A 26777-nucleotide genomic window follows, 5' to 3' on the forward strand; every position below is an offset into this window, starting at 1 on the left:
GCAGAGGCCTAGAGTTGGTAGATTGCTGCCCCTTGCTGCCTATGGTGGCGCGACATCCAAAAGATGCCAAAATGTCTCGCTCGCCACCCTTGCGTCCGCAGAGCGCCTAGAGTTGGTAGTTTGCTGCCCCTTGCTGCCTATGCGTGGCGCGACATCCAAAAGAAGCCAAAACGTCTCGCTCGCCGCCCTTCTTTTTTTTTCTCTCCTCACGGCCTGGCGCCCCCTAGAGGAGCCGGGCGTCCTTCGTGACCTTGCTCGTTCGTGCTTAGGGGAGGTTTCTGTCAGAAAGACGTCGGATACCCGAGCCAACGCGCGAGGGGGTTTGCGGGCCCATAGAGAACCACTAGAGGCAGGGAGATGTATGTAAAATAAGAAAAAATATTTAATTTCACTTCCCGACCAAGCCCTATCGGTATGACGTCGAGAGTTACGTGATGCAACTTTCTGTAATGTTTCGGGCTCCTGGGACCTCCGCGGCCCGTACGGGAGCCTCTGACACCTGCAACGTACAAGAATAAAGCAGAATTTTGCTGAAAATGCTGTTCAGAGATGTATTTCTGTGAAAAGTGCATTTGTAAGCAAAATAAGCATTTTAATAGCCTGAAGTGTGCAATATACCAATATGGGGTGCTTCTAGGATACATAGCTGTAGGTTTGTCATACAAAAGCTGTTTACAGTCTTAAAAATTGACCTTTTACAGTCACATGGCCCATAGAGATCAATGCGAGGGAGAGAGACGTCTGAAAAATAATAAAAAATACTTAATTTCATAGCCCGACCTAGCCCTATCGGTATGTCGTCGAGAGCCACGTGACGCAACTTTCTGTTAGGTTTCGGGCTCCTGGGGCCTCCGCGGCCGGTACGGGAGCCTCTGACACCTGCAACATATCCTATTTCTCTCATAGGTGGCTATCGTACAGAGACCCCCGAACGGCCCCGGGGACTCCGAATGACCCCGATTCAAATTCTGTAGCTGCTCGCTGCCCCCTCATTCGGTTCCCAAAGTTTGAAGACGGTACGGCCTCGTTATGTCCTATATTGCACGTTTTGGGGACGTTGTGGGCCGTTTATTTTTCTGGAATATGGACGCAAGGGTGGCGAGCGAGACGTTTTGGCATCTTTTGGGTGTCGCGCCACGAATAGGCAGCAAGGGGCAGCAAACTAGCAAGTCTAGGCGCGCTGCGGACGTGAGGAAGACTATGGCAGAGTTAGGCGGTCAGGGGGAAGCGAAAGGCTCCTCGTGCATGCGGTGATGAAGATTAGGTGGTGAGGGGATGAGTAGGCATTTTGTGGCGCGAGGGTCCACGCCCGCAGCACTTTGCCACCCCTTGTGGTGTCCGTTCAATGCCTCTCCGGGAAAACGGCCCCTAAACTCCGATAAGGGAAAAAAGTCCCAATCATAATAAGAGTGAGCGAGAATGTGGCGTCCAATTCAGGTATACGAGCCCTTCGTCTGACTAGTCGACCGATGGCAATCTATATGAATGGACAATTGTCCACGATTTACCTAACTTCCCTTGCATGGTCCGCTCCAGCGGACCTACCAGGGTGACGGGGTCGACCTCGAAGTCGAGGACCCGGACGTTCAGGATGGGTTTGGTGGAACTCTCGTAGGAGTGATTGGTCTAGAATGTCAATCCGTGGTACCCAGGATTGTTCTTCAGGTCCGTAGCCCTCCCAGTTGATTAGGTACTCGAGGTGACCTCCCCGTCTCCTGGAGTCCATGATCTCCTCTACCCTGAAGATCTGTTGGGCGGCGTCCAGAGGTGGTGGAGGAGGAGGCAGATCTGTTGTTACAGCAGGGTCTGTAAAGGAAACAGAAACAGGAGTAATAAAGGGTTTGAGAAGGGAAACGTGAAAGGAGGGGGAGATCCGGTAGTGTTTGGGCAGCTGGAGGCGGAAGGTGAAGGGATTGATCTGTCGAGTGATGAGGAATAGTCAGATGTATTTGGGACTCAGCTTCCGGCAGGGTTATCGCAGGCGTAAGTCCCTTGTGGACAACCAGACCCGTTGCCCTGGAGCATACTGGGGGTTTGGGGATCTTCGGGCGTCCGCATGGAGCTTCTGACTGCGGATAGCCTGCTGGAGGTGGTGGTGAGCAGAGTCCCAGACCCTCTCGCTCTCCCGAAACCAGTGATCGACAGCTGGCACCGATGAGGGTTCTCCAGACCAGGGGAACAGGGGAGGTTGATATCCTAGGATACACTGAAACGGGGTGAGACCGGTTGAGGTCTGTCGAAGGGAGTTTTGGGCGTACTCCGCCCAGGGTAGGAAACGGTGCCAGCAGTGTTGGTGAGTATGGCAGTATGATCTTAGGTACCTCCCGATGTCCTGTATCTTCCGCTCAGCCTGGCCGTTCGCCTGAGGGTGATATCCGGAGGTCAAGCTCACCGAGATGTTCAGTATTCCGAAGAAGGCCTTCCAGACCCGGGAGATGAATTGGGGACCCCTGTCTGACACAACGTCTTCAGGAAGCCCGTAATTGCGAAACACATGGGTAAACAGGGCCTCAGCCGTCTCTAGTGCAGTGGGGAGCTGAGTGAGGGGAATCAACTTGCATGCTTTGGAGAACCTATCCACTGCCACCAGGATACAGGTGAATGTGTCAGACAGGGGCAGGTCGGTGATAAAGTCCACTGCGAGGTGAGACCACGGTCTTTGGGGTATGGGCAATGGGAGTAGTTGAGAAGAAGAGTGCCCAACGGGCCTGACGAGAATTCAGCCTCCGGGCCTCTTTGAGGTACTCCAGGTTACGGTGATCGGTGATCACGGTGAAGGGATAGTTCGCGCCCTCCAGCCAGTGTCGCCATTCTTCCAGAGCCAGTTTGATGGCTAGGAGCTCTTTATTCCCGATGTCGTAGTTTAACTCCGCCGGGGATAGCTTGCGGGAGAAGTAGGCACATGGATGGAGTCTAGGAGGCTTCCCCTGCCGCTGAGAGAGCACCGCTCCTACCCCGGTCGAAGAGGCATCCACTTCCACGAGAAAAGGCAGGTCTGGGTCGGGTAGAAGTAGGGTAGGAGCAGTACAGAAGGCTTGCTTCATCTGATCAAAAGCTTTGAGAGCTTCGGGATTCCAGGACAGGGATCTCGAGCCTTTTCCAGTCATGGCGGTGAGGGGAGCTGCAATAGAGCTGAATCCAGCGATGAAGCGCCGGTAGAAATTAGCAAATCCTAAAAACCGCTGCAACTCCCTCACCGTATGGGGTTGTGACCAGTTCTGGACCGCCTCAACATTCCCCTGATCCATGGTAACTTGGTTGAAAGAGATGATATAACCCAGAAATTGTATGGTGGATTGGTGAAACTGGCATTTCTCGAGTTTCAGGTATAGTTTATGTTGGCGTAGGCGTTGGAGGACGATGGAGACATGGGTAACGTGAGCGGGTCGAGAGCGGGAGTAAATAAGAATATCGTCGAGGTAAATTATAACGAATTTCCCCAGCAGGTCCCGGAAGATCTCATTCATAAAGCTCTGGAACACTGCTGGGGCGTTCACCAAGCCGAAGGGCATGACCTTATATTCGTAATGACCGTTGGGAGTCACAAAGGCCGTTTTCCATTCGTCACCTGGGCGAATCCGAATCAGGTTGTAGGCGCTTCTTAGATCCAGCTTGGTGAACAATGTGGCATGGCGTAACTGTTCCAGGGCGGCAGGTATCAGGGGAAGAGGATAGGCGAAGCGCTTGGTGTGACGATTGAGAACCCGATAGTCTATGCAGGGACGAAGACCTCCATCCTTTTTCCCTACGAAGAAGAAGCTTGACGCGGCAGGGGAGACAGACGGTCGGATGAAACCTTGTTGTAATGCCTCCTCGATATACTCCTCCATGGCCTTCTGCTCCGGGATGGACAAGGAATAGATCTTTCCTTTGGGCATTGTGGCCCCAGGCAGCAGCTCAATGGCGCAGTCCCATGGCCGGTGAGGAGGCAGCTCCGTAGCCCTCAGCTTGGAGAAGACGTCCTGGAACGACCGATAATCTACGGGAACCTCCCCGGAGTTGAGGACCTCAGGACTCTCGACGGTAGTGGCTAGGATGGGTAGTACCGGTTTTAGGAAAGTTTCCTCCTTGATCGGGACCCTGGTGTTGGCGGGGCGACCCGCCCATCCGGATATGATGCCAGTGCGCCAGTCCACGATAGGTTGACGTTCCATCAGCCAGGGTCGTCCCAGGACGATATCGGAGGTGGACCCCTCCAGTACCCAGAAGGAGATCTTCTCCGTATGCCTGGGAGAGATGTGAAGGGTGATGGGTGGGGAATGGTGTGTGATCCGACCTCGGCCCAGCGGTTTTCCTAGGATGTCTTGCACAAACATGGTCCTCCCGTTCCTTAGGCGCGGGAAGCCCAACTGAGTAAGAAGATTCAGAGAAATGAAGTTCCCGGCGGCTCCAGAGTCAATCAGGGCGTGGACTGGAACAGAGAAGTTAGGTGCAATAATGACCACTTGGGTAAGAGCAAGGTGAGGTAAGGAGGCCGGTGTATGGATAGAACTCACCGCTGGTCGAGCCGGACGGACGGGGCAGATGGCTAGGCGATGACCTGACCCTCCACAGTACAGACAAAGGTTAAGGTTCCCCCTCCGTGTACGTTCCTCAGGACATAGTCGAAAACGATCCACATCCATGGGTTCTGGGTCTGAAGAAGTCCGGGAAGCAGAGGTCGTAACCCGTGGAGGAAATGTACCGGGTGATGACGGCGAACAGGCTGACAGACGTTGGGCGATACTAATGGATCGTTGTATGAGAGCCTCCAGACCGACCGAGTCATCGTAGAAGGCCATGTGTAATCGGATCGAGTTCTGTAGCCGTTGGCGGTAGACCGAGACAAGCGCCGGCTCATTCCATCCACTGGTCGCCGCAAGGGTGCGGAACTGGAGGGCATAATCCGCCACTGAAAGGCGTCCTTGTCGAAGCCTCAGCAGTAGATCATGCACCGAAAGGTAATCCATTGCTTGGCCAAAGACCCCTTTAAAGTGCTCAAGAAAAGACTTCAGATTAGTGGTAAGTGGTCCTCCGGCCTGCCAAATCCCGTATGCCCAGTTCAGGGCCTTACCGCTCAGGAGGGAGATGATGAAGGCTACCTTGGTTTTGTCCGTGGAGAATTGACCGGGGTGCAACTGTATGTAGAGCTCACATTGGAGACAGAACCCGCTACACTCCTCCACGGAGCCAGTATATCGGTTGGGTAGGGCCATGGGACTAGACGCCGATGGTGGGTTAGATGGAAGGAGTGCAGGTGCGGGTTGGTTCCGGAGTAGGGTGACCAGTTCAGAGAGGGGATCAGAGGGAGCTAGAAGTGAAGGACCGGGAGAAGTCTGTGGTGTGGTCATGGTGTGTGGTTCAGTCTACTGTCAGGGTTCTGGTAGACGGAGAGCACACCACGGAGGTAGATAAGAAAAAGGAGTTTATTTCAAAAACGGGAATATCCAAAAACAGGTAAGTATTTCAAAAACAGGAATATCCAAAAACAGGTAAGTATTTAAAAAAACAGGAATATCCAAAAACAGGTAAGTATTTCAAAAAACAGGAATATCCAAAAACAGGTAAGTATACTTATCGGGGTAAAGAATTGCAGTGAAGACAACAAGATTGAACAGGGAAGAACAAAAAGGTGCAAACTTAAATAGAATCCTGATGATGTGATGCAGGTGTGGACTAATAAAAAATGGTGGATGTGCAGTGCATGCTGGGAAACTGAGTTCAGAACTCCGGGGAGAGGGAACGGGTGAAGCGAGCTGGCGGTGACGACATGGGGGGCGTGGCCGGTGGTGCTGAAACCGTTACAGTTGGTAACCAGACACCATTGTTTTCTAATACAACACAAAACCACTGAGACATTTCTCAACATATCTTCTTTTGTGTTACACTGAAGAAAGAAAATCATATGTTTGAATGACATGAGGATAAATAAATAATGACAGATTTGCTATCCCTTTACGTTTTTCTCCCAGAAAGGGCTAGTATAAGTTATCCTAACCTCAGTTCCCTTGACAGCCATGTTAAGTTTCTGCTGACAGATTCAACTAATAAACAAATGATGCAGTCAAGAGGAACTTTAGAACGGAGAACAGGAGTGTTTGTGCACTGTGTAAAGAACTCACTTCCCAGTTGAAATATAGAAATCAATTGGTATATTATTGTATACAGAACATCAGGGCATCACAGTCAAAGTTTGTTTGCTGAAAGAGCAGATGTTGATGTGGTAGCTTTTGTTTGCAATTTCATATTAATGAAAATCTATTTCAGTTTTGCTGTGTGTCACACGTTCTCCTATTCGCATAATATTCAAAGACAGATACACAAAAAAACATTCAGAGGTCGAGTCCTCGGAAAGGTGTACACTGTGGTTCTGTGGTAACATCAAAACATTGCTCTGTGTGTTTAGGTTAAAAAGTCAAATCATACCTGGAGAGAGCTTTTCATTAGCATCCATTTTTACCTCAATGACAGTTACTTGATTTATTTATGCAGTATTAAAAGCACATCTGCTGGCATCTTTGCTCACAAACATTTGTTTCTAAAGCATATTTTGAGCCAATCAACTGAGTCATAGATTGTCATGTGACCAATCACTCTGGAGGCACAGGAAAATGATGTGTGAGGGAAAAGAGCAGTGGCTGTGAAAAAGTCACACTTTTAAAAGCCCTTTAGAAACTAATGAAACATCTGCAGTAACACATAATAACATTTTAGACACCTAAATGTTCCTTGCAAATAATTAAATAAGAACATTCAGTACTGTTGCATTTTTGTTAATGGAGAAAGATGAAATACGCCAGGTTAATGGTGTAGTTATGGCATCTACCATCAGGGGCTATATTCTGAAGCTGACTGGCTTGAGCATTTATAATGCAACATTGGTTAATGCAGTGAGTTTCACAAACCAAAAGACAATTGCATTACTAAAAGTCATCTAGCAAGGACAGATATGCTTCACTAAAGGTGGATTTGACATTAAGGCTGCAATGATTTACAATTCTTTGTCTCGCTATCAATTTACGTCATAAGATGTCAACCTGTAGCATACAGAAATACATTTGTGACAAAAGTAATCTTTCGAATCCAAAATAAATCACTTAACAAGTCAAGTATTAAAACACGGCCCCCTCTGCATGTCAAGCTTGACTGTTTACTTTAGTCAAACCATATGACACAACGAAAGACAGACAAAGTTTACTTAATTTCCTTGTTTATTTCTTGTTCAGCTGTGATGTTAGGATAGTCATTTGTTGCTTATTTTTTTGGTTTGTCACTGTTTATTATATGATGTTACATTCCTATGGGTTCAAATAAAAAAACAAACGTGGGGTAGCAAGTGGGTTTCAGCTGTACTTTCCCACAATAAAAAGCAAACCACCTCCAGTAACTAGTCGCCTTAATCACAAAATAGGAGGACAAGAGAATTTCACAGATGAGGAAATCATAAATCCACTAAATTAGCTTAACAGACCACCTACAGACATGCTCTGCCAATTTCTCTTTCATTGTAAAGTCTTGGTCTGTCCTGCAAGTAATTATGGCATGACATATCTGCTGTCCCCCTGAACCCCTTTGCTTTTGTGGTGGGAATCACAATGTAGCTAAAGGAGAGGGTTGCCATTAAACCACATGTAAATGATTAGTCTCTACAACAATAGCTCAGATCCGAAGATGGCCACCAGCAAAATGAGTGCAATGATGAGTGTGATGATGAGTGATTTATTTAGATTACAGACTGTGACAAGATTAGCAACTTTGACCTAAACACAGTTTCTAATGATGAAGAGCAAATCAGATGGGGGAATCGCAATTTATGAGGAAAATCTGTCCTGCCAAGATATTTTGCTGCAAGTTTTCCTCCCAGGGAATCTTAAGTCTCTAACTCATGTATTTTTTTATATCGCATGAGGTCAAATGAGCGGATGCAATTATATCAGAGATTCTCCAGTAATGCCTGAGAGACCACAGTCGCATCCAAATTGCCACACCTCGAGGGTGAGCCGTAAATTCGTCATGACCACCGCAGGCTTCATCATAAACACGTAAAACAGCAGGATGGGAGAAAGACATGGCTCATTAATATATGCATTGTAAACTGTAAATCTGATCTGATAAATCAAATTGTCCAGCAAGTTATGTTTTGTTAGGAAGTTCAGTAAGCCACAATCTTAAACACACCAATCTATCTTGTAATGGCTAGATACATGTCACGGTCCCACCGTCTTGTTTATGAAATTCTAGTCGTGTGGTGGGATAGGGGCAGAGTCCTTGGGTTTTATGTGGGAAGGCCATGAGATGTTTAGGTTTTTACCTCTCATGTGTTTTTCCAGTGTCTCGTCTCTGTTCCCGCCATCTCGTTTCCTCGTTATCTTTCCCTGAGTGTTTAATGTCCCACACCTGCCCCATGTAATTATCCTTCGTTTGTCTTCCCTATATATACCCTCTTGTTTCTTTGTCTTGTGCTCTTGTATTGCGTTGTGTACTGTGTACGGTGTACTGTGGTCTCGCATGGTCTTGCTGGTGTTGCTACCCGTGGTCCTGTTCCTTGTCCTGTTCGTGTTTTGAGTTTTGTTCATTGTATTATTTAAGACGTTTGGTCGTGTCATTTAGTTTAGTTTTACTGTTCTTGTTTTCATTTTGCCCCCTCGTGGGAAGTCTTTTGTTTTCTGTTTGTTCCTTAGTTTAGTTCTTGATTCATACCCCCTCGTGGGTTTTTATTAGACAAACAAAACAAAGTCATTTGTTAACCCCTTCACTGCCTGCCTGCATTTGGGTTCTTCCCCTTACCATTCGTGACAGATACAAGAGCCATCATTGAACCCAGCAGGCAAGATGGAGGCTAGGCGATCCAGGCAGGCCCATCTCCTCTGCGGTCTGCGACAGGGCTACTCCGATGTCCTGGAGTTCGCAGATCGATTCTTCGAGACCGCAGGGGAGATGGTCCATGACGAGACTGAGCAGATGGCCCTGTTCAACGGCGGACTGAATGAGCCGCTGTCTCGGGAGGAGATGAGGATGCTGAGACCGCTGGGCTTCACGGACATGATTCGGTATGCCATGAATCGGCCGGAGCCCAGGGTCTCAGCCCAACCCAATCCATCTCCCCTACCCGTGATCCCGGAGGGTCGCGTCATGGAGATCAGGGGTCATCGGCATGGCCGCACCGTCCGCCTCTTCCCCGGCAGCTCTTCCTCCGCCCATCAGCATCCGTGGCCGGCGCAGACGAAGGGAGTCGTGGGACTCCCCATCCGACTCTTCTCGGTACGGAGCTAACCGGGCTCCCCATCGCTTCTCAGCAACCGGCCACACGTTCTGTGGGCCGGTCGAAGAAGAAGAAGCCGAGGAGGGGGGCACCACCCAGGCCGGTGGCCAGCCGGCATCCAGTCCGGTGCAGCCGGCGTCCAGTCTTGTGTCCAGTCTTGTGTCCAGTCCTGTGTCCAGTCCTTTGTCCAGTCTGTGTCCAGTCGTGTCCAGTCCGGTGGTGCAGCTCGGCGTCCAGCCGGTGATCCAGCCGGCGTCCCAGCCGGCGATCCAGCCGGCCTATCCAGCCGGCGTCAAGCCCTGTCCAGCCGGCCTTCCAGCCGGCAGTCAAGCCCTGTCCAGCCGGCCTTCCAGCCGGCGTCAAGCCCTGTCCAGCCGGCCTTCCAGCCGGCGTCAAGCCCTGTCCAGCCGGCCTTCCAGCCGGCGTCAAGCCCTGTCCAGCCGGCCTTCCAGCCGGCGTCAAGCCCTGTCCAGCCGGCCTTCCAGCCGGCGTCAAGCCCTGTCCAGCCGGCCTTCCAGCCGGCGTCAAGCCCTGTCCAGCCGGCCTTCCAGCCGGCGTCAAGCCCTGTCCAGCCGGCCTTCCAGCCGGTCCCTGGGAACTCCCAGGGTCAAAGACTGTCCCCCCAGGACTTCTCCTAAGTCCCCCAGGACTCGCGCCCTCGAGCGCAGCCGGGGACTGGGACTATTCCCCACCCCCATGGACTGCCCCCTATGGGCCCTTGTTTTGCCCCACCCCCCCTCCCATGTTTGTTGTTTTTGTTGTCCCACCCCAGTCCTGTGGTCTTGTTGTCATGTCTGCCCCTTGTCTTGTTCACCATGTTTGTCTGGTTTTTGTCTTTGGTCCAGTCTGTCAGGTCTTGTTAGTCACCCCTTGGTGAACACCTGGAGGTGTTCATTAAGGGGGGGGCTCTGTCACGGTCCCACCGTCTTGTTTATGAAATTCTAGTCGTGTGGTGGGATCGGGGCAGAGTCCTTGGGTTTTATGTGGGAAGGCCATGAGATGTTTAGGTTTTTACCTCTCATGTGTTTTTCCAGTGTCTCGTCTCTGTTCCCGCCATCTCGTTTCCTCGTTATCTTTCCCTGAGTGTTTAATGTCCCACACCTGCCCCATGTAATTATCCTTCGTTTGTCTTCCCTATATATACCCTCTTGTTTCTTTGTTTTGTGCTCTTGTATTGCGTTGTGTACGGTGTACGTACGGTGTACTGTGGTCTCGCATGGTCTTGCTGGTGTTGCTACCCGTGGTCCTGTTCCTTGTCCTGTTCGTGTTTTGAGTTTTGTTCATTGTATTATTTAAGACGTTTGGTCGTGTCATTTAGTTTAGTTTTACTGTTCTTGTTTTCATTTTGCCCCCTCGTGGGAAGTCTTTTGTTTTCTGTTTGTTCCTTAGTTTAGTTCTTGATTCATACCCCCTCGTGGGTTTTTATTAGACAAACAAAACAAAGTCATTTGTTAACCCCTTCACTGCCTGCCTGCATTTGGGTTCTTCCCCTTACCATTCGTGACAGATACAGTTCACAATTCAATTCAATTGTACAGATGTAGTCGGCCTACAGCTTTAGCTCTCAGGCTCCCCTACATGTTCTTGTGCTGTTATAATGTTGTCGTAAGTTTATCTTTGTCACAACCCCGCAGAGCAAAAACAATCTGTTTCTTATCGTGAAGTCTGTATCTGTGGACCACCATCTGTGAATTTGAATTACATCCCGATTATTAACTGTACTTATATCATCTGAGTTTGTATCTGTTTACGTTGATAAAATAGTTTAAATGAACTCCTCATCTTTCACCAATAAGAATAAACTGGAAGATGTTGTATCCTGAATGAACTTTCTTGTCTTTCTAAACACGCAACCAATAATAATCAAACACTCGGCGTAATGCAATGATTCGCAAACCAGTAATGTGCTTTAAGCAATAATCTGTTATTAAACGGTGGTGTGTCTGAATAACCAGGCAGTTTTTAAATACAACATCATCATTAACACATGCACAAGCGGCTGTGACTGATTCAACTGAAAGTATTTAGATGTGAGAGTCGGGGGCAACTCTTCAAAATAAACAGAAAGGCAAACTTTTAAACATATTTGCTTAGTGCGAGGATGTAGGAGAATGTTCTCTGCGGTTCACAGACACCGCTCTGTGGAGGCCGGGCCAACCATCTGTGGAAAATTAGTGAAAGTTTAAAGCACCCAAGCAATAAATACTTTGCTAATTACAATTTGCAAACCAGAGGAACAATAAACTTCATTTTACCTGTCAATTAAACATTTCAACAGTCCATAAACAAGTCTTATTACAAGTAGTTTTTACATTCATTTACAGTATCTATGATTCCGTAACGATCTTCCCAATAGGAAAACACTCTTTATTTGTGTTCACAAAACCAAGTTCCTGACATGAAGTGTAAGGAGATAGGCAGCGCTCTGGACAGTGTTGTTTGAAAGCTAAACACAGATATGATAAGGTCTGGCAGACATTAGCTATGCAAAACTCCCTTCTCATTCTATCCTCCTGAGAACAGTACGAAGTTTCCACGGCAAGCCATGGATGGAGAAAATTTCGGCGGGAAACTATTTCTATTTGTATTTCTTTGTAACATATACTCGGTTTGTACAACAACGGAGGTGTGTTCGAACAGTATTCTCCCTGGAGCTAAAGGTACGTGTGTCTTATGGCTTGATAAGAACTGAAACGTTTCTGGCAATAGAGATTTTAGGAATGCTATCGCTAACACTGATCTGTATTAGGTACAAATGTCAAAATTTGCATAGAAAAAAAAACTTGTTTTATATTTTATTTTTTAAATGATGCTTAAATGTGCCAAAACTTATCCTTTGTAAGATTTCCATTATACTTTTTTTAAAAGTCAGTTAGTAAAAGCCTTGCAATAAATCTCGCAGGGAACAATTAAATCTTAAGATCCACAATAACTTGTTCCTTGTCGTCAAACTGGGTATTTATCATTAAAATGCTACAGCTTTAAATGCTACAGTAGCTGCTCTTATTACTGAGAACCCTGCTGGTAAAACCCACCAACGTGCGCGTGTTAAAATTCCCTTCTGCTCTGTCATTTATAGGCTCAGAAAACGAAATTGTGCGAAACAGTAACTGTAATGCTTTTGTGGTCAGCTAATGTTCCATTACGTAAAACATCACTATCAGCACAGAATGGGGATGTGGTGAATTTGCATATCGGCATAAACTACTATTTAGTCTATTTCTGAAAACGAGTTGTGCGTGTACAGTATATATCTCTAGTTTTTCAGACTGCATATAAAAAATAGTTAAGAGGAAATGTCTCTCCTGCTGGCAATAAACTCGACACTCTAGACATTGAATAACTGTCTGTATTTAAACAGCTGCAATGTAACGGAGAAGTTTGTTTGGGTAAGACCCATCCCAAACAGTTCTGTCTGTAACACTCTCTCGCTTCATCCAACAGGAGATGCAGGTGAGGTGGGAGCGGAAGGCGAGGAGGGAAGAATGGGGAAAACCGGCCCACCTGGCCTCCGAGGTCTCTGAGACGTTGTTGGTTTGTTGTTTAACGAATCGGTGAAAGATTAAAGGGAAGTTAGTTTAAGCGGGCCTGTTTACTATCAATCGCCTAAAAATTCTCAGTCACCTCAAATCAACAGTTTTAATTCATTTAATGACAAGCTGGCTTTGTTATTCTTTTTTTCTGTTTTTTTTTATTGAGAGCAAAGAATGTGTTTTTGACCAGTGCCGTGAAGTAAAACAGTAATGCTGCTTATGTGCTGTCCAAAGTTCACTCAGCTGCTTTCTTTAAAGCACCTTAATTTGTACTCTTGGATAAACCAGCCACAAATTTTGGAAGTTCTGTGGATACTATCTGTCAACAATACCTTTAGAGGAGGATGAAAATAACCTTTTAATTGTCTTTTCAAATGTAATAAAGCTGCTAACATGCTCAATTGACTTTATAAGAAGTTTTCAACGTGCTGATTGAGCTGCAGGAATGTCTGGGATTATGAACTTCCTAAAAGCTACACAGAAGCTTCTTCTGTAGTGCTTTGAAGGCGTGCTGGTACAGTGCGCAGACCGAGTTTGACCTGAAGTCAGATGTTTGATGTGTGTCTGCCCTCACAGGGCATTAGAGCGCAGCTGGAAGACGGTCGGTTCCTGCCAGACCACATCTCCCCTTGAGGGAAGTCACGTCTGAGATTGGCAGACGTGTTAATTGTGGCCAGGGGCCGCAGTGTCGCCTTGTGTTCAAAGATGGAAGTGTAGTCTGCAGTGCTCTGCTTCACAAGGGCTCCTTCCAGTCAAACTGTTTATCGTACCAGTACAAGTTAGACTGGAGCACGATCACAGGAGTCGTGCCCTCTCATCTATAGAAAAAAATGCTGAAAGGAAGAGAAATGCCCGGAAAGGATCTTAGCCTGTTTTTTCGCTCATGACCACAGCGTCATCAAGGTTCAGAATGACAGCTTACTGCAGACCTTTATTTTCAGCCAGGCGCCTAAACATATGATATTACTGTAAACATATTACTGTACAGGAAATGAAATGTACAAATTCTGCCTTGTTAGTGTTACAGGTACAATACAAAAAGGAAACGATGAAGCGTATTGAGTAACTTGTTATTTGTGCATTTCTTTTTAGATGACGTTACATGTTAAAGGGATACTTCACCCAAAAAGGAAAATTCTGTCATCATTTATTCACCCTTAGATTGTCCCAAACCTGTATACATTTCTGTGTTTTGCTGAATACACAGGAAGAAATTTGGAAGAATGTCAGATCTCACCGAGCATTTACGGCTCTCCTGTTTTTGCCAAGTGGTTGGTATCCTTAGGGCAACATCATGTTGACCCTGGGACAACATTTAAATCAACCAATCAGATTTCAGAAATAAGTTTACAGTTTATTTTAAGTTTAATCTTCCAACCAGGATTAGGTGCTTCTAGACCATTGTTTTTCACTTTCATCATTTCCCTCTGATTTTTGGGGTAAGTTATGGTTAGGGTTGGGGTTTGGTGTGGGTTTAGGTTTTATTTATAAAAATGTTGTCCTGAGGACATCAAACACTTGGAAAAATCAGGTCGAGCACCATTTACTGCCATAGTAGGGAAAACAAATACCATGGGAGTCAATAAGGGGTCAATCTTCCAGATATCTTCCTGTGTGTTCAGCAGAACAAAGAAATGTATGCAGGTTTGGAACAATGTGAGGGTGAGTAAACGATGACAGAATTTTCGTTTTTGAGTGAAGTATCCCTTTAAGATCGCAATATGGCACACTCTCAAAGGGAAGTTGAACTTTCATCCGGAAAGATCCCAGAACTAGTGGGTTTAACTGGCAACAACATGGCAGACTTTGCGTTAATCCGTTTTAAGCAAGTACAGGAAATGATCATCCCATAACTTAATCAACATCACGCCCTTGAAGCCAAAATAAAAACACTCACGAAAATAGAAACAGAATCAAGTTGAAAAGTGAGGTATTCCAGGATGTCATTTTTTAGCCATTCAGATGTTTCCTCTATTCCACATCATTTTTGAGACATTCAGATGGCCCGTCTACTCCACAAATCATTTCACGAATGCTGTCTGAGGTTTTTCAGAGAAGTTTGCCTTGTAATTGAAATATCTGAACAAATGGAGCAATCGCATTTGATGGTGAACAGCAATAGAAACGCTTACTTCTGTGAAAAACATGAACATACAGTATGAGAATTTGGGAATAAGATGTATGGAAATAGCATATTCACTCAATCAAAGGGAGATTATTTTGAATGATGGTAAAGAACAAAACGAAAAGGAGTCCTGTTATTGCTTGGCGATGCCCAGAAATGCCTATTACCCATTTCCAGATGGATATTTGCTTAAGGAATTTGGTCCTAGGCGGTCTCAAAAACAGCTGTCTCTGACCTTTTAACGCGGTGGAAAATGCAATTGAATCAGATTTATATTGAAGACTACTGACACAAAATAATTTCGCCACACACGAATCGAGGTTTCGAGGTGTAAAGAGCAATTGAGGTTTAAAGAGCACACACGTGTCAAGACTTATTTTGCTTTGATAGTGGGCTTGCTTCCTTTGGAAAAGCATTGTGAGATATTTTTCTTGAACTCTAGCATGGTCAAGAGACCGATAACCTTGTTTTTGCTCTCCATACTGTAGGTCTGACCGGTGAGCGTGGAGAGAAAGGAGACGTGGGCCAAATGGGAAAAATGGGGCCTATTGGGGACAGAGGTAAATAAACTTTAACCAGATAGAGTTCATGTGCAGAATGTTGCATGTGTTTATGTTTCTGATGTCTCAATGCTACTATGTCTATGAAAATCATTTTCTTTTCAACCAAAGATGTTTACTGCAGCTTCTTACGGACAGAAACACACTTTAAATGCTAAACAAAAACCTTGTTAAATGGCAATAATGACTTAGATTAAACTATTAAACGTATTAAATATTTATACAGATGATACAGATCTGTCCTCTAGAATCTAAGAAACATTTTGTTATTTTAAAGAGAAAGTGGCTTTCTAGGCTGGTGAAGAAAGTCCATATGACAATACTCAAAGTTTTAAAACATTTCAGTCACTTTTCATGTCTAATATGTTAACTGAGGGATTTATGACTCATCTGAGACACCATGATCACATGTGCTGGTGACAAGCTTTCAGTGAACAAATGCTCAGCACATCTGCTTCCAAAGTTAATCAGTCTGATGGGGAGGATTTAAAACATTTGTCCAAATTCAAGATTGCAATCAAACATTCAAGCCAGCATCAGTCATTGAATCGTTTTGGTCCCCATCCATGTCTTTGGTGGTGAAATCCCTGCAAAAATCTTTTAACACAAACAGCTTAAGATCTTTTTGTTCTAATCTGTTTTAGAAATGACTCCGCACTTTTGTCTGTAAACCATTTGTCCTACAAAAACAAGCAGAGGAGATTTGCTTCCCAAAGAATCTATTTTTACTACATGACCAAACACTCATCACCACTGTTTTAAAGTTAAATGCATGGTGGTTGGTTCTCTGACATCACCTGCCCATCACCTGACATCATCTGCCCTTCACGTGAATGCTCTTATAATGTGTACACTGCTGCCATCTACTGTTTATTTTCTGTTTTTCTGAATTATACAGAATCCAAAAAATTTTACTATTTCAAAATGTAAATGTAAATGTATGTCTTTCCAGATGTGTATAAGACTATTTTAAGCTTCAACAAGTTGGGAGCTATACGTGGAGATAAAGTGATAGCGTTGTTTGTGTTCACTGCAAAAAACGACATTCTTACTAATCATTTTTGTCTTGTTTTTTTGTGAAAATATCTAAACTTCTTAAATCAATATACAATTACTTGACAAGAAAAGTGACCTAAGATATTTAGTCTTGTTTTATGAAAAATTATATAAGAATTAAGTAAGTTTATGGTTAAAACAAGCAAATAAATCTGTCCATGGGGTGAGAAAAATAAACTTGAATTTCGTTTGACCTTTTTCTCAAATACCTAATTCAAGTTTATTTTTCTCACCCCATGGACAGATTTATTTGCTTGTTTTTACCATGAACTTACTTAATTCTTATATAATTTTTCATAAAACAAGACCAAAATATCTTAGGTCACTTTTCTTGTCAAGTAATTGTATATTGATTTAAGAATGTTTAGATAGCTATTTGTACTACAAAACAAGACAAAGACACTTAGTAAGAATGTCATTTTTTGCCATGTTCAGTTGAATAAAGAAAGTCTGGGGTTGCGGATGACTAAATAATGAGAGCATTTCCATCATTTTTGGGGGTGAACTTGTTGTTTTAAACCACAATGTTAGCATTATTAAATAGGGCATTATGCTTCAAAACAACATGCAAAATTATTGTAAATGTGAATGTGAACAGGTGACAAGGGACAACAAGGAACACATGGACCTCCAGGAATGAAAGGAAACCCTGGTAAATATATCCATAGCCTACATCATTGCTGTTGTAATAATAAACAAAAAGGCTTTTTCTTGTATCTGGAAACTGTGAACATCAGTGTATTGGATCTTCATTTTAATCTTTCAAATCGTAAACATTGCCTGGCTCAAAGTTCTCTTCATTGATCACCTTGATTACAGTCTGTTATTTTATGTGTCTAACACAACATTAAAATTGCACAATATTTGTGACAGGAACCACCTGTGACTGTGGGAGGTACAGAAAGGTTGTCGGACAGATGGACGTTAATATAAGCAAGCTAAAAAACGCTGTCAAGGTTTTAAAGAATGGTGAGATCTGTGTCTCTGAATAACCTGTACCAGAGCTGTCTGTGACATCATTGTTGTGATGATAGTTAGGATGATGACCGTTTTCTTAAGCAACATACTTGTAAGAAACAAGGCACAAGACCTTCAGTTAAACCGCATGAATGGTGCAAAAACGTTTTCAGAAATAATCTACAGGAAAGTTTTCAGAAATTTTTCTTCCAGTTGGCTTGAGATTTTGTTTTCTGATTCATTGACAGTCACCTACAGTATGTGTTATCATGCTCTCGTGTCAAAATGCTAAAAACCTATTCATAGTACAAAATCATTTCCAGATGACACACCGGTTTCTTTTCAAAATACATTTCACACACTGTATTTCTATTGGAAATACTGACAAATGTTTACAGAGACTTACTGGTGCTGTGTTTTGTCAATCTCATTACAGTAATTCTAGGTATCAGAGAGACGGAGGACAAGTTTTACCTGCTGTTGAAGGAGCAGAGGAAGTACGGAGAGGCCCGTCTGAATTGCAAGTTGCGTGGGGGGTCTCTCGCTATGCCCAGGACCACAGAATCCAACACCTTACTGGCCAAATATGTCAGTGAAGCTGATCTTACCCATGTGTTTATAGGGCTACAGGTAGGGGAGCCGGAGGTGGGTTACATGTATGCTGATGGTGAGCCCCTCCTCAACATCACATCTTGGGGCCTCCAGGGGCCACACAGAGATGAAGGCAGCTGTGTGCAGATGAGTAACACCGGAGCCTGGAGCCAGGTGGAGTGTGGAGCCACACAATACTACATATGTGAATTCGCCAAAACCAGAAAGACTCCAGCAATTGTCATGTGACTGTTTAATAATTGTTTTTAACACAAGAGAATGTAAGGAGTGAGTTTCACATTGTAAGCGAAAATATGAAGAGAATTTTTCATCAGATCAGGTCTTTTGGCATTACATTTGGGGTGCATGGGAAGATGAATTCAGACCTTACTTACATTATGTTTATGTAACATAAATGCAATATTGATGGAACTAATAGGAAAACGAAGGTTTTGCTTTCAAAAGATCTCATATATGCCTGGTTTTGTGCTCCACAACTTATAGATTAGATGATGCAAGAGTTTAAGAGGTTAAATAATGTTGCTCATCCTGATACCACAAAAAGCCCATTTTTAGGATTACCTGAAAACAAAATCCTATATTTTTAGGATATATTCTTAACAACGATTGCAGTATTTTTAAATTTCCATTTTTGTAATATTTTTATCTTCCTTAATATTGTTAATATTATATTTCTAAATATTCCTTTTATTTCTACTTTTGTTTTTGAAAATTGTTGATGACTCTTTTATATTATTTAGTAAATAAAGACATAGCATTAGTCTACAGCTGCATGTTCTATTGTATAATTTTATTGGAGAGAGACAGTCAATCAAACATATTCACACATGCATTGTTGACAGGGTATTTTTAACACTTTACATTGGCTAAATATTTGCAAAACCCATGGATAAACAAGAAGGGCAACCATAGCCCTTCATAGATTTCATAGATTTATGAAAAAAATAAAAATCACAAAATATGGATATACTGGTTTTTGCCCAGTATATGAGTCAGTACAAGGACATGACCCAGCATGAATTGTTCTCTTAAAAGATTAGCTCAGAAACACTGATTCATTAACCGGCGAAACACCACATCAGAGTTTATAAGTAGCAAAAGAAGAGGAGAGGATCTGACATTTCTCACTGTTGCACTAAGTGTTACTATAGTGGTCTCATTCACAAAGCCAGGCAAAAAGCCCTGTGGTGGGTGGTAAATCTTTTTACATCTCTCCCTCAGCCTTATTGATTTCTTTTAGTCCCTGTTATCAAGTCAAACACAAAGTCCATTTACAGATGAACAAGTTGTTGGACTGAAATTATATTTTATGTGTAACAATACGTAGTAAAATCACAGCCGTGATTTCACCTTTACCTACTTCTTTATCTCCTTGGTATTCATTCCTTAACATAATATTTACACAAGTCTGTTGAACCCTAAACCCCTATAATAATTAACCACAACGTTGAAAGTGTTCTGTTATTTTAAATGCAAAGGAGAAAAGAAGCATTGAAGTGGTGGGTAAAACAGAAATCGTAATGGATTTAATGGTTATAATGGGAATTGGTAGCCTATTGACTTCGAATGAAATTATAATTTATGTTAAACTCTGTGGGTCTATACTACTTGTAGTGTATAATACCAAATGGAATAAGACCTAAACAATAATACATTCCTGTAAAGAAATTAGATTTTGTAATGGTTTTAACGGTAGGCCTAGTAAATGTATGGTGGTTCATATTTGTAATGCAAATCATAAGAATTGTTTTATTCAGAATCAACAGGGATATTAAGTCTGTGACATTCACGGTACATTCAACCCTGGGCTTCGGCAACTCTGTGAGAGAGATGATGGGAGTGGCCGTGCACCTGTCAGACCTGTTCCCGACACATGACTCCAGAGGGATTGTCCTGTGGGTACTGCTTTGTTCAGCTGTGCCTCTGAAAGTGAGAGAGGATGGCGGACACACCGAACCCGGCCGCGACCTCCTTCCCGGCACCTACCGTCTCTCTGCCGCTCGGGGTGGGAATACTGAGGACTTACTCTGGGGCTCTCATCTGTTTGGAGATTGTAAGTGTTTGTTTGCAGTTGTTTGAGTTACACTCTTCATCGTGCTGTGTCCTTAACAGGTAATCCATTGTTTTCGGTGAGCAATTATACGGATCACCGTACCGTACTGGACGTCTAAAGATGAGATGCGTTTAATAGGCCTATGTCAGAAACTGGAAGGCATAATATAATGTCGTGGAGAAAACAGTAATACTACACGACATGTTTGTGTATGTAAATAGCTATTAAAATACACAAATCACTATTCGGGGTAAGTGAAACATTTGAATCCAGAAAGCAACCCGTTGGCTGTAGGTCGCAGGTTGCATTAGGCCAAAGGTTTTAAACCCTTTCCACTGTCTGTGATGCAGCCTATATCTGATGTACATTTAGGCTATTTATTCATATTCATGTTTCCTGTACTACATGTTGTCACCTCTTAGACACTTTATGTACAAATCTGTTAATATGTGTATTCACAGAATAGATTTATTCTATACTATTATCTTTTTGATTTTTGTTTGTTAATGTAATGCTTGTGTATATTTGGGTGTGTGTGTGTGTACTGGACGTTTCACTAACCGTTGTGTGTAAGAACACTTGGCAATAAAGCTCTTTCTGATTCTGATCTTGTAGGTGTTTGGAGGCTTGGTATGGATTTTAATAGCGTCGACGAACGTGTCCGTACCGCTGTTGCAGGGATGGCCGATGTTTGTGTCCTTAACCATGTTCATTTGTTCATCCACATACCTCGCCCTCTTTATACTGGGCCTGGCTGACAGAATTAACACTGACTGGAATTTTGTGGTGAGTATGCGTTTCTTTACATATCCACAACGTTCAGAAAGCCTATTAATCACACATTTATTACGACTCGATGTGAAGAATATCAGACACTATTTCCAGTGACTGTCCTCCAGGTAAAGTTTAGGGTCAAACACCTGGCTCAAGGTCACAGTGGTAGTACATACTTTACTTCCTTAAAGGGATAGTTCACTCAGAATTACATTTCTGTTAATATTTACTTGTCTTTTCAAGACTGTATGCTGTTTTATTTTCTACAGATAGCATAATAAAGGGAAATGTCTTGAAGACTTTTTATGATGGTCTTTTGAATCTTTCTATACATTAACAGTTCTTTCCGTGATGGCTGCAAACGCATCATAAAGCAACTTGTATACGCTATATTTCCTTTAAAACTTCAGTTCACGATTAAAAATGGCTCCTTGACATGTGCGGCACCTTTGATATCATTGGAGCGGGAAAGCCGTTGGTTTTTGCATGTGTCATAACACAGTTGGAGTATAGAAATGCGATTTGAGAGCTGTTCCTTACAAAGGTTTTACAAGAAATACAACACATGAGTCGTATAACCCGCGTTTTCACCAAAAAGCGTTCTTGTTGCTTAACCCTTTCATTACGGGCTCATCCAGCCCAGCCGGTAGACATGGTTTCATTTTTCACCGTGGGGTTGATAACAGAACTCTTTGGAATGTAATACAAACGCGTCAGTCATTGTCTTGGTAATGCAAGAATTTGCAGATGGAACGCTATGAGTATGCATTGCTTCTGAAATGATCATTTTGTGTTCCTAAGAAAATATCACAGCTTACAGATTTGAAATAGAAATAAAATTGCACAACAACCAAAACAAAGGCAAATAAAAGAAAGAGGAATTTAAGACCTGCTGCTTAACATGCACTGTAAAAAAGTCAGGCCTCAGGCTTCAGTCTTACAGCACTCACTCCATGACAAAAGATTTAGGTGTCACAGAATGAGCACTGCCAGTTCTCAGTACCACAGTGCTGAGTAATGTCTAGTCTCTAACCGTGATTAATGTTCATGGTCTACCACATTTATATAGCCTATATTTATAAACAATCTGTCAACATTGTTTAATAACTGCAGCTAATACACAGTGCAGTGATGTTTTCATCATCTGCTACAGTTATATCTAGATACATGCTTTTACCCCATCCATTTAGTTCATGTGATAGATACTTGGGTTTAATCTGTGTGACAACTATTTGCATATTTATTTGCAATTTCTTTTCTCTTATCTTTCATATCACACATATAACCTTAAACTTCTGTTTCGTTGCTCACAGGATATGTTTTACCATTTCATCGCTTTGCTGTGTTATTTTGGTGCCTTTTTGCTGGAGGCTACAGTTTCGTCTGCAAGCGCATATATAAACAGCACTGCCTGTATACGCAGACCCCGTGGCAATATCATCACATTTCTGGATTATCGAGAGTACAATATTAATGTTGCTGCAGCGGTGAGTGCCTGAAGCTATCTTCTCTTTCTTGTTGATCATTTCAGGCTACGAATCTGCATGCTCAAATGTAATAAGCAAAGTTTTTTTTCTGTCGGTCATGGAGTTTCGTCTCATCATTTTTATTGAAAATAAGGGCATAATTCTTCTTAACAATAATATATACATAAATGGCTGATCACAAAAAGGTCACTTGTGGTCTACAATGCATATAGCAAGAGTTTTTTTAAATAGCTCTCTCAAAATTTGTGAAGAGTTTATACTGTAATGTTTATTGTTTCAATCGAATAAAAGGCACAGACAGGTGCACTGTTTCTGGTACAGTACGATAAAGGGATCATTCACCCAAAAATGTAAATTCTGTCATCATTTATTCACCCTCATATCATTTAAAACCTGTATATGACATTTTCTTCTGTGGAACACAAAAGAAGATATTCTGAGAAATGTCTCGTTGGTTCCATACAATGGAAGTCAATGGGGGCCGAGTTTTTTTTTGGTTACCAACTTCAAAATATCTTCTTTTTTGTTCTGCAGATGAAGGAAAAATCATACAGGTTAGAAATGACATAAGGATAAGTATATGATGAAATACTTTATTTTTGGGTGAACTTTTCATTTAATTCAGAGAGGTCATTAAAGTCCTTTCAACTGGAATAAATGCCCCTAGATGCAAGAAAACATGCAGAGAAATGTATTTTTTATTTTACTTGCACACTTTCAGAGTGTCATCTGTTTAAACAAACATCTCTTTAGATCCTCATCTGTGATTTCACAATGAGATGGTTATGTACAGAAATGCAAAAGAGCCTTTGTAGTATTTATTTGTTGGCAAACGTTCAATGTTGAGGAGAGTTTGCAGATGGTCAGTGATATTATTTCACGTAACGGCATGTTATGAATAACAGAAGGCGTTGGTTTGTAAGATATTGTGTGTACTGGGAAAACTTACACACCTTGAGACATGAGCATGCCTGGCACTGAAACTTAGCAGGACAAGTTTGCTTTTACCTAAGCCTTAAAGTGTTGAAGAATGACTAATTTCTGCAGGTAAGTAAGTTGGGTGTTAATCACTAAACGGACAGGTGATAGACGTCTCTCAGGTTTCTCATGAATGGTTTGAGGTGTAGGCTTTGTTTTGTTAACGGATGAAACACTCCTATTCAATTCTTCCTATTCACTTCAAAGAAAGCTTAATGTGTCCTACCTGAAATGGGTCACCATTGTTTATGTTAATTCCAAGCATCCAATAAGCATCAAATGCTTGAATATCCGACCTCAGGCTTTAATTTACAGGATAAATAGTCATAATAATTTTGGCAAATATCTGTTAATGTTATTGTATAAACAACAAGCAATGGGTTATGGTTTTTCTTGTAAAACCAGTGTAGAAGGTCCATAATATCATATAATATAATATAATTAAGTTTTACAATTCTCCCAAAATTAAATTGACCTAAAAAAAGCTAAAAGATAGACAAAAAAAAAACGTGAAAGTAATCTGATTTTCATATAACTGCTTTGACAGAAATTTTATTAATATCTCTAAAATCTAATTCGTGTTTGCGTTCTTCAAACTTGCAACTTCACAACTGGTCACATGACAGATGAGGACCAATTGCACTTGGCATCAGTGAATTTATCATACCTATAGAGAAAATATTGTAAATATTATGAAAAAAAATAATGCTGTTGTGTCTTTCTCCACAGATATTTGCATTTATAGTGACTATTTGTTATGGCTGCAGCATGTTCATGGGCTTCAGGAGGTGGAGGAAGTGAAATACAACTGGTGCATATGTGAGCCATCACATAACATGGATGTTATTAAACGTCAGCTGTACTGTTATGGGCATTGCTTAAGGTGATGTCACTTCACTGGTTTACCACGATGTCCCCATGCGGGTGTTTATTCACATTAATGTCATTTAAAAAAATAACATGTTTTTCGGTTCTATTTGGTAATTTGGACAAAAATGACATAATGAATATTTAAACAAATATTTCAATTTAACATTTGTTTTCATAATTTATGTTTAAACAGTCCTGGTTGTGAGGGAAGTTAATTTCAGAAATATCTGTCTGATATAATCTTAAAATCTAAGACAATAAAACCCAGGCAACTTTTTTTTTGAAAACTGTAAATGCAACTAAAGTTAGATGCATAACTGTGTATGTATAGTGCATAATATATATTTAATATTATTTAATATCCAACCGACTTCCTGTCTTATGTTTATACATAGTGAAATCATAATGTATAGCTTTAATAAACCACAAACATTTTTCCTAGTCTGTGTGATGAAATTTACATTCAAATGTTACAGATTATTTTACATAATCTTGAGACAGCTGTGCTATCATTTAAGGAAATGATGTGTATTGACCACTAGAGGGACTACTTTGAATGGCTTACAACCACAAGAATACATGCAGTAGATTTCTTTGTAATGCTACATTAACATTATTGACTGCATTTTTTTGTTTATTAAGCGGGTGTCTTAGGTTTACTCTGTGGGTACAGTAATGTTATAATTAAATCTATCAGTGATTAAATGAACAATCAATTATCTGAAATTGAATGGTTTGACTTTTTATTAGTTGTAAGTTGCTAAAAATACTGTATCTTTAAAGAGGTTTCTTTTTTATATTATTTGTCTTATTCCACGTGAGTAAAACCTTTAACCCTGACAGTGTGCTGTCAGATTTGACACGTCAGCTTCTTCAACCTCTTTGGTCTCTTTGTCCCATTTTCCTTAATACCAGAATCTTCTTTGACAGATGTAGTGTAGTGGAAAGACAGCAAAGGATCATTTGGCATGATGTTCCTAATGGTGTATGGAGGACTAAACTTGCAAAAATTATAAATAAATAAATGTATAAATAAATAAATATATAAACGAATAAATGTAATAATATGAAAATAAATAAAGGAATGAATGGTTTGATAAAACAAAATAATTCTTTTTAGCTATTATTGATCTTAGCTTTAACTTTTTTTCATTTTTTAAATTGATTTATAATTTTTTGTGTCCATTTTTTATTTATTTTATTTTATTTATAATTTCCTTTTATTTTTACATTTATTTATTTAAACGTTTATTTATTTTTATATTTATGTATTATCGAATGTATTTATTTCAACTCTTATTTATTTATTCTTGAATTTATTCTTACTTTTCTGTGTCTTGTATGATAATTAGATGATTTCAGTGTAGATTGAAGCGTTTGATCGATTACTCAACTCAACTCAACTTTATTTATATAGCGCTTTTACAATTTTCATTGTTACAAAGCAGCTGTACATGAGACACATTGACTACAAGCAAAACAATCAAAGTTGTACCTGCAAAAACAAGAAAAGGTTAAAAACACAGAAGACAGACACACCCACACACAAAACACTCCACACACACAACACGCACACACACCAACACACAGAAACACACACACACACACACACACGCGTACGCACACACACACACGCTCAGTGAGAGCACACATTTAGGATTACTCTTGACTTGTTTTGGACTAACGTCACGTCACTCACTGATCGTTTCCTTCGTGGATAACGTTTAACTATGGCGAGCGCACAATTAGCTAGAGAGTTACGGCATTTAGCCAATGAAGTCGATAACCACGCATCAAATGACTATGTGTCACTTAGATTAGATGCAGGTTTTTTTATTTTTATTAAAAAGTTTTATTACAGATTGACGGCGAGATAAATGACGAAGTTCTTCCTCAGTTGTTAGCCTCATTCAGCACATTCAACATCTGTGCGAGTCAGAGGGTGCTATGGTGGTGTTACGGTTCAACTGGTGAAAATCATAAAGCACAAAATGTAATAAGGTTTTACTACACAGATGAGCTTGTGAACCGAAGTCGCAAGATAACGCGTTGTCAAAGTGACAGTTATAAGCAGCCTTTCGGTTAGAAAAAGTGTAAAGATTTAATGTAACATTACAATGAATTGAGACATAGTGAACTTAAAATCCTATTCGCACAGGATTAGTATTATCTGGGGACCTCTGGTCATTTGTAATAATCGCAGAGATTGTCTGTGATCTTAATCCCGTGCGAAACGGCCATGTCTGTAATTTGTCAAGTCAAAATTCCCCCACAAATTACCTACCATATTTTGACGAACACCGAGGTCCTGTGATAATATTAGTCCAGTGCGAATCGGCATCTCTGCGATTTGAAATTTTGAACAAGATTTGGCGGGATCGTATCTCATTTTTTCAAGGTTTCTGTGCACCTTTTCAGTCATCTTTCGCAAAGAATGGAAGCTGCGTTGGAGTGTTTTCACAGTATTTTGGGTGCTGGGTTATGTCGCTACATACCAGACAACAATAATATTGGCAGAGAGAAAATATTCA

The 26777-nt window shown here is 41.9% G+C and overlaps 2 protein-coding genes across 2 annotated transcripts; both read left to right on the plus strand.

Annotated features, from left to right (window-relative positions):
* Window positions 1-11730: 11730 nt before the first annotated feature.
* Window positions 11731-18720, plus strand: colec10 (collectin sub-family member 10 (C-type lectin)). The gene is made up of 6 exons (XM_057328785.1): window positions 11731-11901; window positions 12686-12757; window positions 15388-15459; window positions 17114-17167; window positions 17389-17484; window positions 17909-18720. The coding sequence occupies exons 1-6, from the start codon at window positions 11787-11789 to the stop codon at window positions 18310-18312; spliced, it is 813 nt and encodes a 270-aa protein (XP_057184768.1). The 5' UTR covers window positions 11731-11786; the 3' UTR covers window positions 18313-18720.
* A 1241-nt stretch (window positions 18721-19961) lies between these two features.
* mal2 (mal, T cell differentiation protein 2) lies at window positions 19962-25233 on the plus strand. Its single transcript, XM_057328792.1, has 4 exons — window positions 19962-20137; window positions 20753-20923; window positions 22225-22398; window positions 24106-25233. Exons 1-4 carry the CDS (start codon window positions 20024-20026, stop codon window positions 24175-24177), a joined length of 531 nt encoding a protein of 176 aa, XP_057184775.1. The 5' UTR covers window positions 19962-20023; the 3' UTR covers window positions 24178-25233.
* Window positions 25234-26777: the final 1544 nt, after the last annotated feature.

Source organism: Triplophysa rosa, unplaced genomic scaffold (genome assembly GCF_024868665.1).
Source record: "Triplophysa rosa unplaced genomic scaffold, Trosa_1v2 scaffold7_ERROPOS2016172, whole genome shotgun sequence".
Lineage (NCBI taxonomy): Eukaryota > Metazoa > Chordata > Actinopteri > Cypriniformes > Nemacheilidae > Triplophysa > Triplophysa rosa.

Bases quoted from the DNA above. Each gene is read 5' to 3' on its own strand.
- mal2 (XM_057328792.1), top strand. From the start codon at position 20,024: ATGGCGGACACACCGAACCCGGCCGCGACCTCCTTCCCGGCACCTACC. The intron at 20,138-20,752 runs GTAAGTGTTTGT...CTGATCTTGTAG, and splicing joins CTCTCATCTGTTTGGAGATT to GTGTTTGGAGGCTTGGTATG. The intron at 22,399-24,105 runs GTGAGTGCCTGA...CTTTCTCCACAG, and splicing joins ATATTAATGTTGCTGCAGCG to ATATTTGCATTTATAGTGAC.
- colec10 (XM_057328785.1), top strand. From the start codon at position 11,787: ATGGATGGAGAAAATTTCGGCGGGAAACTATTTCTATTTGTATTTCTT. The intron at 11,902-12,685 runs GTACGTGTGTCT...TTCATCCAACAG, and splicing joins TATTCTCCCTGGAGCTAAAG to GAGATGCAGGTGAGGTGGGA. The intron at 15,460-17,113 runs GTAAATAAACTT...GAATGTGAACAG, and splicing joins GGGGCCTATTGGGGACAGAG to GTGACAAGGGACAACAAGGA.